At 33.9% G+C, this 14387-nt stretch overlaps 2 protein-coding genes across 3 annotated transcripts in view; one reads left to right on the forward strand and one right to left on the reverse strand.

The window, feature by feature from the left end:
- The window catches only part of CD36 (CD36 molecule (CD36 blood group)), a 191877-nt gene that overhangs the window by 158712 nt on the left and 18778 nt on the right, over positions 1-14387 (reverse strand). The gene's annotated exons all lie outside the window — the stretch shown is intronic.
- Positions 6055-14387, forward strand: part of GNAT3 (G protein subunit alpha transducin 3) — a 55053-nt gene continuing 46720 nt past the window's right edge. The window contains exon 1 of the mRNA XM_004045658.4: positions 6055-6310. Within this exon, the coding sequence (XP_004045706.1) occupies positions 6193-6310 (118 nt within the window). The 5' untranslated portion in view covers positions 6055-6192. The remainder of the gene's footprint in view (positions 6311-14387) is intronic.

Below are 14387 nucleotides of genomic sequence, written 5' to 3' on the forward strand. Positions count from 1 at the left end.
TAACGAATGAGTACTATGCAAAAAAAGTCATCTGTGGAAGAGCAAGATATCCCTAGTGAGGAAAAGAAGAATGAGTAAAAACTAAAATGGGACTCCTAGTTCGGAAAGAGTAAAAGCCCACCTATAATAGAGACTGTTATGAGAAGTACAGGCATAACTCATTTTATTGTGCTTCACTTATTGTGCTTTGCAAATATGAGAGTTTTTTTTTTTAACAAATTAAAGGTATTTGTCATCCCTGCTTTGAGCAAGTCTATCAGCATCATTTTTTCAACAGCATGTACTCACTTTGTGTCTGTGTATCATATTTTGGTAACTCTCTCAACATTTCATACTTACAATTATTGTTATATCTATTATAGTTGTAGGTGATCTTTGGTATTACTATAGTAATAGCTTTGGGGTACCATGAACCGTGTCCATATAAGACAACAAACGTAATGCACGTGTGTGTTCTGACTGCTCCACCAACTGGCCGTTCCCCTCTCTCTCCCTCTCCTTCAGCATTCCTAGTCCTTGACACAAAACAATATTAAAATTAGGTCAATTAATAACCCTACAATGGCCTGTAGGTGTTCAAGTGAAAGGAAGAGTCACATGCCTCTCACTTTAAATCAAAATCTGGAAATGATTAAGCTTAGTGAAGAAGGCAGGTCAAAAGATGAGATGATAAGCTGAAAGCTAGGTCTCTTGAAACAGTTAGCCAAGTTGTGAATATAAAGGAAAAGTTTTGAAATAAATTGAAAGTGCCACTCCAGTGAACACACAACTGATAAGGAAGTGAAACAGGCTTATTGCTGATATGGAGAAAGTTTGAGTGGCCATGGATAGAAGATCAAACCAAACACAACATTCCCTTAAGACAAAGCCTAATCTAGAGTAAGGCTCTAACTCTCTTCAATTCTATGAAGGCTGAAAAAGGTGAGGGAGCTGCAGAAGAAAACTTGGAAGCTAGCAGAGGTTGGTTCATGAGATTTAAGAAACAAGCCGTTTCCAGAAGATAAAAGTGCAAAGCAAAACAGCAAGTGCTGATACAGAAACTGTGGCAAATTATCCAGAAGATCTAGCTAAGATCATTGATGAAGATGGCTACAATAAATGCAGATTTTCAATGTCATTAAGTAGTCATATAACAAGAAGCTGCTACTTAGGACTTTCGAAGCTAGAGAGGGAAGTTAATGTCCGGCTTCAGAGCTTTGAAGGACAGGCTGACACTCTTTATAGGGGCTAATGCAGCTGGTGACTTTAAGTTGAAGCCAATGCTCATTTAACATTCCAAAAATCCTAGGGTCCTTAAAACTGATACTGCTATGCCTGTGCTCTATAAATGGAAAAACAAAGCCTGGATGACAGCACATTTTTTTGTAGCCTGGTTTACTAAATATTTTAAGCCCACTATTGAGACTTACTGCTCAAAATAAAAGATTCCTTTTGAAATATTGAAATTGACAATGCACATGGTAACTCAGAGCTCTGATGATATACAAAAAGATTACTATTTATATACTACTATATAAATACTCCTAAGAAGTTATATAACAAGGACAACAAGAAGTAGTAACTCTTTTCTTGTTAGGCTTTATGTAAAAATCAAGTTTGTGTTGTTTTCCAAGTTATCGATATTCCTATACTTTAATTTTAAAAAGTATTGAAACCATGTTCAATGGCCAATGAAACTGCACCTCTTGATGTTTAATATATTGTGTTTATCTGTAAACATTTATTTAATATTTACACAGTGATTTATAAAAGATTATAAATTGCTGAAGGCTCAGAGGATTGTTAGCATTTTCAGCAATTTTTTTTGTTAAGGTATGCACATTGCTTTTTTAGACATAGTGCTATTGCACACTTAATAGACTACAGTATAGTATAAACATAACTTTTATATGGCCTGGGAAACTAAAACATTTGTGTGATTACTTTACTGTGATATTCACTTTATTGCGGTGGTCTGGAACAGAATCTGCAGTATCCTTGAGGTCTGCCTGTGATCAGGAATTATATTTGGATAGTTAGATAGTGATAACTATATTATTGAGTACATGGTATACTCATGTACTCAGTAATAACATATGTTACAGGAGTAACACAGGAGGAAGTAGTAAATATAGAATCATTTGTTTTTTCCAGCCAGAAATGAGTAATAATTAAACTTGCCTTTGAGGGAATTTAGCCTGGCACAATCAGACTGATTGGACTGGGATAGAGTGGAGCCTAGAGTAAGGAAACCTAAGTGAGAAGCTGTTGCAACAATCAGGGCTGAAACTGCTGAGAAATATGATTATGGGAGTTAGTAATAGAAATGTGTTAAAGAGCAATATTTTAAAAATCTTAAAAGAGACAGAATTTGAGACCCTGGGAAACAGTTGTGACTCTTATCCAATAATCATATATAAAATTCTATCCTAATTCATAAAAAAATGTAGAAAGGTAGAAATCAACTCCAATGAAAAAAATACATATTTGTGTTACCTATTAATACATAAGAGCTGTTTAATGTTGGCAATGTAAACTTGTTGCACCATCTGAATGTACTAACTTGAAAGAGTAAGGTTTACTTTATTCCCTCAAGATCAAAAGATTGCTCTTAGGAAGCCCCAAAAGGCATGAACTCTCTGGAAGAAATACCAGGCTTGGAGCTCCCTGAAGTGTACATTTGAGTACCATTAGCAAAGGAGAGATGGTTTGCCTCAAGTTTCATGGGAATATACAAGGATAAAGGTCATTGCTAAGGCAGCCACAACTCAAACCACCTAGGGATAGAATGCCTGAAATCAACACCTCCTGTAAGATTGGAAACAAAATAAAGAGTAACACTGATCACAGCCTGTTTTGGCAATTTCCAGCATTAGCTGAGCCATTGAGACATCCCTAAGATGTAGCAACCTCAAGTCATTGAAGTCAGCCACAGGTAACATCCCCACGAGCAATTCAGCTTGATGACCGTAGAAACGCAGGTGATACTGGCAAAAGAGACATCTCCAAAAACATAGATTGAAATCTGGTTATTAAAAGCAGGTAGCAAATAATTGCATGTCACCTCTAGCTATATGTTTAATCATCGATGTAGAATAGTGATTATTCAAACTTTTTAAAGGCTAATGTTGCTTTCTGAAGATTCCACAGAGATCCTAACCAAAAATAGCAACAGAAAATTTATTTTCATCCTCCATACTTGTGGTATTTCAGTGACTATTGGAGGTTAAGTGTGGTTCAATCTCTGTATTTGTCCTCAAATCAATTTTACTGTGATGCAATAAAGAAACAATATTCTTAAACGTCATTCTCAATGATTATTCTAAAAGACCACTGCACTCCAACACAATCTCTTGCTTTTTGTGTGTGTGCATAGGCTTGTGCATTCACGTTTTTGTGTGTGTCTGTGTGTGCAAGTGTGTGTACACAGGGCAACCATCTCTCCTAGCTGGAACATACATTAAGTTGGTGCAAAAGTAATTGCGCTTTTTGTAATTACTTTTAAAATGACCAAAAGCACAATTACTTTTGCACTGACCTTACATACATGTGTGTATGTCTGTGTGTGTGTATGTATGCATGTATAAAACTCTAACATGATGTTGGTGTTTTGGCTAGCTTCACATTTCTTGTTTTCAAGAACAAACAAAATTTATGGTCACAGCATCTAATTTAGCTTTTTTTTTTTTTTTCTGTTGTCATCTTCTATCAGTTTTCCCTTACTGTAGAACAAACAGGGCTTAACAATTGAAAAGGAGGATGCTGCTATTACTTTTAAGACTGAGGAAACAAATGTGTGACTGTTGGACTAATAGCTACAATCGTATATACTGACACTATTTAAAACTAAAATTTGGCTTTTTGTTGATTTTTTTGAGTCACTGCAAAATTTTAGAAAAGATATCCTAAGTATACTGTCACTAAGCACAAGAAAGAAAGGGCCTCCAGCCTCTACCAGTTTGTCAGCAAGAAGTAATTTTGAACATTTACTATAACTAGTACTGTGCCATATACCATGTAGACCATTCAAGCTAGTAAGATATTGTCACCACGCTAGCGGAGTTTACTATTTTGATTTTCCTCATATCTTTACGTACAGAAAGCTATATGACTAAGTGAAGCAATGTGAACTAATAGCTGTATTAAGCCCAGCTCATTAATGATGCTGTGTCCGAGGCACCCAGGGGAGAAGGCTGAGAAATGAGTCTTGCTTTCCTCTCTAGCTCTCCTGCTCTCCCTCTCTGTAACACAGACATACCTAGAATTTTATGTCAAGAATATTTTAATCACTGATGATAAAATAACATGATAATCTCATCAAGTTGATGAACATTACTGGTTACAACAGAAAAGTGGAAGTTCATCGTTTTATACAGTGCAGAAAATGTATACTCCTACTCCTGAAAGACTTGGTCAGTTTTAGTTAGTAATCCCATTAGGAAGCCTTAGTAAAACATGTATGTTCCTAAAAGCAGGGTACGTCTCTGCCAAAAAGCTATGAGGTATATTTATGCTTGTATGCAAATTATATGATGTAGCCTGTCAGTTCGTTTCTGCCATAGAACATGCAAGAATTCTGTTTATTCAGGGTGCTATTATATTCAATTTCTATAAAAAAGCACTAGGCAAAAAGAGATTAAATGTGCTAAGTGTTGCTTTCAGAGTGGACTTTGTGTTCACAGGTGAGCATTAGGCCGTGCAAATCTCCTTCCTTTGGGACAGGCCCTTTGCATTGTAAAAGCAATACCACATGATTTGCACAAATCCTTGCCTATCCACCACTGCCCATCTTTATACTATCATAATATGGCTTTGGAAGAACGGAACCCAGGAAGTTTTGACTATGTTTATGTATCTTCAGCCTAATATTTTTAATGTGGAAAAAGTAAACAAAGCAGGACTATGTATTTAATCTGGCAGCCTATTTTCTTGTTGCATGAATATGTAAAAACTCACCTGTTCAAACTTTGCTCATGATCCCACAAGAAGAGCACCACTGACAGGTTGGTGGATTGACTGTATTCTAGCATTTTCTGGTTCAGCACATTCACAAATCCCAAAATGCACACTGAAAGATGTGCCACAGGCAACCGACTCTGTTTATAAGGGAAATATTGATTGACTATCTACCAAGCACTTTATGCTTCATATAAATAAAAAATTGTGCAACAATCTCTGCCCTCAATCCTGAAGATTTTCAAGAAGTACATAGTATCTGTTGGGGTAGTTGAAAGCTATGGAACTTATTTAGGTGTAATTACTGTTTTTAGTTTGTAGGAAAAACCAAATTACCTGCTGTTTCAAAGAACATTGGTTTTTATTCCCTTGGTACCAAATCAGTAAGAGTCCCTCCAGCACAGCAGCTGTTGTTTAATGGCCCTAAAGAGTTAATGCGCTGCCTAAATTGAACATAGTTCAGTGTCTACACCAAGTGGGCCCTCAATTAATGTTGATGGATTGACTTTCTCACAGGAGGCAAAAGCTCAATTTATAGAGATGGATCCTATGAGACTAAAATCAATAATTTAAGAAAACTGTGTTGAATTCCATATTTGTAGCAATACAATATGTACAAATATAAAAACTATATGTATTTGTATCCATTGTTAAAAAAAAAGATTTTTTTTGTTCCCTGACAGATGCTAATAGATGCTCAATAGATTTAAGTAATAATCTAAGCATAGGCAGACCATAAAAGTTGGATAATTTACATGTAAATATTCTGATTGTGATACAGGAGTGATTATAAAGAAATTGAAGAGCCAAATATCTGAAGATAAGATGTAAGCATCACTGATTAGTAATAGTAACTTTTAATCACAGTAATAAAAATTGCCCAGTAGTGAGAAACATTCTATTTGAATTGCTTATTGTAGATCATCTCTAGTGTATAGATTTTGACAACTTTCTACCTTATTTTATACTATAAAGCAGACAAGCCTGTTTTCGAAGATGTGCCCGAAGCAGTCATTTAATTTGAAAGCATAATGAACTTCCTCTCTAGCCTCCATCAGGGTGGTATGGTTTTACCACCTGATCAGGTGACAGATGAGAAAGCATCTCCTTAGTCAAAGCAGAATCTTAGAGCATTAGGGAATGGACTGCTAGGTACTTCAGCAGAACATTACTCTTGCATCCTATGTCCAAACAACAGCTGTGCTCAACATTTGAAAAATTTGAACATATAAACTGACAAGTATCTACCACCACAAGATGGGAAGTGGAATCAGTTCAGAGAGCAAGGAGTCAGCCAAAAGATCAAAAGAACTGGAGAAAAAGCTTCAGGAGGATGCTGAGCGAGATGCAAGAACCGTAAAGCTGCTACTATTAGGTAATTTCTTTCCCTTTTGCTTTCAAAAACCTGACTTTTTTTTCAATTGCAATTGTATTATCATATGGGAAATTTATTATAAAAATGTGTTTGGAAGCTTAAGGAAAATTTATTTGTACTCTATCAATATTTAATAATTTTTCTGTTTAGTATTTTATTATGTTTTTGTTAAGCAAGGAGGCAAATATTTATCAGCTAATTTCTCTGTCAGTAATACGATTTACTATTAATAAAATAAAAATCAGATACATTTATTATTTTATTGCACCCTAATCATTTTCTGAATGTCAGCTTTTTAACACTGAAAGCAATCCTTTAGTTACAAGTTATAAAGAGTTATATTATTTTGTTTAAACAGAAATAGGTTGAATTGTTTGACGTTGAAGTTAATGTTTGTTATTTACTTGTATAGTTAAAAATCAATTAGTCAAGTTAGAGAACAATGATAAGGTACTTTAAATTATATTAACAATATTACTTAGGCTCCTAAATACTGCCTGCAATATTGCCTGTACACTTGAAAAATACTCTACCTAAATCCTTTTAGAGCATTTATATATTCATTCAGGTCAGGATTTATGTCTCTTTTATTTTTTTTCCTTCTTTCAAAACTCAGCACTGTTTTACCTTGACTATAAATTCAATAAGTGTTCAATTAATTGAAAGAATAAAAATAATCCATATACAGATTTTTTCTATAAAGCATAAAACATTTTACATGAAGCATAAAACATTTTACATGCAGTTTCACTGAAACAGAAATATGTTTTTGAAATAAAAATGATGACCTATATAAAGAATACAAAGCAAGCATTTACTTCTGATTCAATTATGAGTTGTACTTTCTCCCTGATTTTGGTTATACACAAAAGGACTTCATCTCACTTCAGAATCGTGCATATTTCACATAACAAATTTCCTCATATTTTAAGTATTTAAACACTTAAATACTTAATATTAAATGAATTAAATACTTAAACTTATTTAAGTATTCCTTCGTTGTGTCTAATTTGCTCCCAGTGGCAAAAGTGTTTCAGAAGCCAACTGTGGGATTCCCAGCACTTGCTCCTTAAAGGAAAGGAAACATCCTTGCCCCTTACACACAGGTTCTGTGCCTGCACACAGACCCACAGCACTTGTCAGTAACTACCCAGAGGTTGGTGACTTTGAAAGATGTGGGTTAAGTGCTAATGACACCAGGAAATATATGCTTCCTAACACACCATAGAATTCTGTTAGTTTCTGAGCAAGAGTGAAAGTAACATGGACACAGGAAAAGCAAATGAAAGGTAAAAGGGAAAGACAAGCATTCTTACAAATGCATTTTTATATTCCTTTTGTACTAAGATCAATGACATAAGAATGGTGATAAAACGTATTAAAAATTTCCATGTTTAAATAACATTTCAATAGATGTGTGTTTTCAATATACCAATTATCTATTTTTTTACGTATTCTCTTATTTTGTAAAAATACAAATGGAAAGCCAAAACAATGAAAGAGCTAATACCACAATTTAGACTAAGACAAAAACTATTGAACATGCCAAAAGCAATGACTCTTGAGATAAGTATATCAGAGCTGCCAGTCAACTAGAGATTCAGTTGTGATGGAAAAGAACAAGGTAGAAAGGTGGTTTCTAGGGGCTAGGGTGGTTGGGGGGAACAAGGGGAAAGGGAGTTGTTGGTCAAAGGACACAAAATTACAGTTAAATAGGAAGAATAAATTTCAAGAGATCTACTGTTCAGCAAGGTGACTATAGTTAATGATGATATATTGTATTCTTGAAAAATGTAAAGAGAGTAGGTGTTATGTGCACTTACCACAAAAATGATAACTGTGAAGTAATACATTTGTTAATTAGCTAGATTTATCCATTCTACAGTGTATTTTTACTTCAACATAGCGTGTTGGACACAACACAAGCATGCAATGTTATTTGTCAATTTAAAAAAAAATTAAAAATGTTCAAAAAGAGTATATATAGATGAATGAAAATACATCACTGAAAATTGGGTCACAAAGGTTCAATGTAATGATGGACAAAAGAAAGATTTTTTTTAAATTTGGAACTGAAAATCAATGGACTACTGATATATACAGGGTTCCAGAATTAGTAAATTTTACAACTCCACAGAGCCATTGACTGGGACCCAACTTATTGTATGCAATGCTATCAAATGAAAAATAAAGTCAGATGAATTATTTTTAGACTTAAGTGGTGGTTAGATCAAGAAGAAAGAGCAATATTTGTACCAGAAGTATAAAAGAATCATTAGTGGGACTATTACATGTTTTACTTTCCCAAGGTGTTTACAATTTTATACATACAATTTCATCGTTAGTAAGTAAAATACTTGGATTTATTTGGTTCCAACACTATGTGCACTAAACTCCTTTGTCACATTTTATTTATACAAAATAAATGAAATTCTCTTAAATTGTTCCTATTTCAATTATATTACAAACATCTGGCTAAGTTTCCCTTTTGGAGTCCATCTGAATCTACATATGATGATACAATTATCAAATTCATAACAGTCTTATAACAGCTCTACTTCATTCTCATGTTTGGATTGAATTCAAATTCTCAAAACTGTAATTTTTATATTCAATTTGACCTCATTAAGACATTATAAAAGTGCTTAGTTGAACTAAACCAAAACTTTCCACTCTCCTACCCTCAAATCTCCTCACCAATGAAATCTATTTAATTTTTCCCATCATTGAAACGATGTTCTCATTCATCAGCGTCATCTGAATGACACTTTTAAGTTTATCAGTGAGTACATGTCACACGGAACTAATCAGTTTAACCTTAGTAGTGACCAGATCCTGAGTCAATACCTACATTTACAAAAATAAGAAATCTAAAAAACACTTTTGACAGATTTTTTTTCAGTATGTTGATCTTCATCTAATGAATTTCTAGAAGCTTAAACTCATAACACCAACTTTCCACATTTAACATGTACTGCAAAGCGGATGTAACCATTTGGTATTATTGAACACAAGATTTCACTGAATCTGAAGAGCTGTCAAAGTGCAACTTTACAATTAAAGGATCATCTTGCAGACAGATGCCTTTTTTATTACACCTTTCAGACCTTCAGTAAAATTACAGAACAGATACCAAATCTGTGTTTTATTTTAGCAAAAAGTAGGCTTTTAGGAAACACTGGAGATGACTCATACATTGCTGAGAAAATAATGTCACATGCTTTAAAAAATTTACTTGCAAAGATATTCCAGAAAGAGCACATTTTAATAAGAAAAACAAATTCTAATGGATAAAATATTCTCATTTGTATCTAAGTACGTTTTAAAGTTTTATAAACGTTTCATTCAATGGTATTTTTATTCAAAATAATACGTATTATTTAATTCTGAACTCAATATGGATCATGTTTCCATTTTTCCTTTCTCCCCTCTTTATGCTCATTACATCAAATTTCAGTTTGAGTTTATTTTGCTGCATCAGTTTCGTTTGTTTTTTTGCAAATTTCCATCACATGGGCTGGTTAGATTTGAAGCCCCATGGAAAGCATAGGAAAAAAAATTAGCTTTCTTTTTTCTTCATATTCAAAACACCCTCTGCCACATTTATATATATAATTAACATTTATTCTACAATTTTTCACTTTTAGCTAGTGATTTCCAGCATTACCATGGGAAGTTCATCATAGATGTTCTTTTCTTTTAGTTCTAAAACCCTTTATTTTTATTTTTTCTTTGTGCTATATTGTAAGAGTCACACTATTATTATTTTAATGATGTAATCTGAGTTTTACTGTTTTAAACTATTATTCCACTTATCTGGCTTTTAGAAACATGAATAGGGATGGAGTCTAGAGATCAAAAACTACTTCGAAGGTAATATATTTATTGTATTTAACATTTTCAAACTTTTCAAATGGTTTCACTTATTCAACAAATGGATATTCTGGAAGGTATGTAGTAGGAGAATTATGATTTTTGATGCTATCTAAAGGCTTGTCACAAAATAATTAGTAAAATAAAACTTACACAGCAGAATTAGCTAAATAGGTTTAACCATGGAGCAGAATAAGGAGAATACAATTTAATACTAGAACAGAATGCATTTTTAAATCACCTGAGGTGGAAATTGATTTATTAATACCTTCATCAACTGTAATGCGTTTTGTACTTCCCAGAGTGACCTTAGGCTAGCCACATAAACTCAGAGAAATAATGGATGTCAAAGTATTTTGTAACTTGTAAAGATCTAGACAAACGTGGTTTATTCTTTGGCATAATAGATTCCCAAATATGAAATAAATCAAATGTCAATAAATGTGTATCATTAGTCTTCCTTTGTCTTTCTTTTACATGTAACTAAGAGAAGTGAGGACTCAAGACTCAGGTTAAATTTAAATGATTATTTTTATTCTATGTGTGCTTTTTAATGTCTTTATTTTTTTTAAATTATCCCTAGTTATGAGTGGGAGAGATTCCAGGAAACTAGAGTTGTTTCTGACTTACTGGTTAGATTACAAGTTCATCAACTCTAAGAAACACTATTTTGAAATTTTATTACACCAACATAGTCCATGCCTGTCCATGGATAAGATCAGATAAATACATTCTTTGGAATAATTATGTATTAGGATTAACCAATAAGTCCCCTTCTGATCACTGGTAAAAAAGAAGAATCTTCTTAACAACATGTAAAACAAATTCCCAATAATGTTTCCAACTTTTTGTTTTGCTTTATTTATCCAAATTAAAACCATTCTTTCCTTCCTCCAACAATAGTATCTTTTTATTTTAAACATATTTATAAATATTACAAAATATTTTTATATAGCATAATGGCTACAGTTAATGACATCATATTGCATTCTTGAAAAATGTTGAGAGTGGATAAGTGTTCTCACCACAAAAATAACTACGCAAGGTAATGCATGTTAATTAGCTAGATTTAACAATTTCACAATGTATATATATTTCAAAATGCCATGTTGTACACAACAAATACATACCATTTTCTCTGTCAGTTTAAATAAACAAATTATTTATTTTATGTTTCTAGAGGTATCCAATCTTTGGGATGCATGAATATTCTTAATGCGAATGTTTAAAACTGCTTCTCAGTGAAGTGGAAAGAAAACTTTAGGCAGAAAAGACCTACTTGGAGAGTTTAAATTTTTCTCCAAAATGCAAGGGACTACAACAACTTGAAAGTTCCCGATATTTACAGTTTACAAAAAAGTTGCCAAATATTTACAATGTTGCATTTATCTATCAGAATGGCCCATGGCAGCATCAAATAGTTTCCAATAATTTCCCTCTTTTCCAACAAGCAAAAGCACATAGACAAATAATTTGTGTATATTTGACTGATTGTTTTAGATGCATTTATCTCAGTTGATCAGCACATCTTAAAAGCAGGCTCCTAAGGCACTCGCGTAAAAGATGCAAACCATTTAGTAAAACATTCCACGCTTAGCCAAATGATAGTATTTGCTAAGGAGGTTGAAAATTCTGGCTTGCTGACAATGACTCTTGCTAACTACAGTTTAACAAGCTCTCTAGTAATATTACAGAACATATTTATATTCGCATATTTTCATTCGAGCATGAATTATTGACTCAAGACAAATATTTTATCTTTAAAAATATTTATATAAGCAACACGAGCAGTTAACAAGTTATTTACCTCTCCATACTGTTAGAAAGGAAAGGTAGCAAAACACATTTCATAGTGTAAGGATTCTATGATCTGTTTTATGTAAAATAAAATATACTTCCGTTTAAGGTATTAGACCCAAGTTCAGAATCCATCCCCTATTTATTAGGTTCGTGCAAAAGTAATTGCAGTTTTTGCCATTGCTTTCAATAATTTTCCTCCAAATACTGGTGTGCAAATGTATCAATGTAGAATTTGAACCTAAAGTAGGATTAAAGGTAAAACTGAGCTTAAGAATCCATAAGATATGAAAAATGTCCATTCTGTTTGTTACAAGATGCAGTGCTAATAAAAAAGGGGGAAGTCATGGGTTTGATTCCTGTCTCAGTATATTTCAATAGAATAAATTTACTACTTAAAATTGTTTTTTAAAGATATCTAGAAATATCGCTCTCTGCCGGGCGCAGTGGCTCACGCCTGTAATCCCAGCAGTTTGGGAGGCCAAGGTGGGCGGATCACAAGGTCAGGAGATCGAGACCATCCTGGCTAACACGGTGAAACCTCGTCTATAATAAAAACATAAAAAGTTAGCCGGGCGTGTTGGCGGGCGCCTGTAGTCCCAGCTACTGGGGAGGCTGAGGCAGGAGAACGGCGTGAACCCCGGAGGCGGAGCCTGCAGTGAGCCGAGATTGTGCCACTGCACTCCAACCTGGGCACAGAGTGAGACTCTGTCTCAAAAAATAAAAAAATAAAAAATAAAAAAATCACTCTCTAACCAGAATTTTATATTCTATTATCTCTCATACTTTTCCATATTTAGTGAATTAGTTGTCTGATTTAATCTACTTCCTTTTAAACAGGGCCAGTCATTTCAGCTGTGTTCCTCCTAAAATTCAGGAGTATTTCACCTCCGTAATCTTCTACCTTAACTGACATTCAAACCCTCAACCCTGGATAATCCCTCAGAGTTCTCCATTTACCATTTTCCTGATACACTTCTCCCAACTGATTTTCTTGAATGTAATGCTGTTTAACAGCTTTTTCAGCTCTTAGTGCTGATCTAACCCTGATCCCTCTGTAAATTCTTAATTTCCTTCATTCCCAGATGTTGTAGAATAAAACAGTGTATCATTTTCAGTCTCCTGGCTGACACATATCATGTTTTAAATTTAGCTGGGCCAATAATTATTTTACTTATTCTTCATTTTCTTCTAAAATATTCCAAAGGCAGCTGGTCGCACATTTCCAACATCACTTTCATCTTGAATCTCCCCCCAACCTCACCCTAGATGATCACTAATATACAACAAAACAATTATAAATGATCATCTCCAAATCTCACTAAACATTCACGTATTCTCTTATATTTTCACTAGTTTTAAAGAAGCAGTATTCCATTTTCATTTCAGATTAGCTTCAGCCTTTGTGCTATAAATTCTATCACCTTTCATATCTTAAAAATTTTGTTCCATTAATTATTTTTCATTTTGTCATCTTCAAAATTATCTATTGGCTTTTTCTTCATGGCAAATACAGATGTTTCTCTTCTTTAGCCTAAGAAAATTTATTTGACTTCAACACACCCTTGAATTTACCTCATATAGATATCTTTTAAAATGTTTTTATATTGAAATACTTCTCAAAGGATGCTATGCTCACTGCTTCTATTTTCTTATCCTGTTTAGTCTCTTTCATTAATTGCAATGTAAGTTGTATATATGCTCTTCTCTACTAAAAAGTTATCCCTCACAGAGTGCAGATAATGGCCAATTCACAAAATTCACATCTCAATAATTTTTTCTATTTTTTTTTAAAAACAGGGTCTTTTCACCCAGGCTGGAGTGCAGTGGTGCAATTACGTCTCACTGCAGCCCCAACTTCCTGGGCTCAAGTGATCCTCCCACCTCAGCATCCACAGTAGTTGGGACTACAGGCATGTGCCACCACACCTGGCTAATTTTCCTATTTTTTGTAGAGACAGAGTTTCAGCATGTTGCCCAGGCTGATCTCAAACTTCTGGGCTCAAGCGATCTGCCTGTCTCGGCCTCCCAAAGTGCTGGAATTACAGGCATGAGCCTCCACCCCAAGCGATAACTTTTAAACTAAGTCTGAACTAAACAGTCCTCAATTTTACATCCCTGTATTCCTCTTTTCATTGAAGCTTGCTTCTTCTTTCCATCTATAAGTGGATTCATCTACCACGGTCTGTTCTTAAACCTTGGTGGGTTTTAGTCTGTACTCTCTTATACTCTCTTTTGAGGACCTCATAACAGAACTTAACTGATATGACTCTAAAATTCTTTCTTTTGCTCAATTTGTTGACCCATATTCACAAATTCCTTGTATCTGTCAGTGACCTGATCACACTTTGGGAGATCTCAAAATAATTTCCCAAGTTTACTTTGCTGCCCATGTATCTTTATGTTT

Source organism: Gorilla gorilla, chromosome 6, assembly GCF_029281585.2.
Source record: "Gorilla gorilla gorilla isolate KB3781 chromosome 6, NHGRI_mGorGor1-v2.1_pri, whole genome shotgun sequence".
Lineage (NCBI taxonomy): Eukaryota > Metazoa > Chordata > Mammalia > Primates > Hominidae > Gorilla > Gorilla gorilla.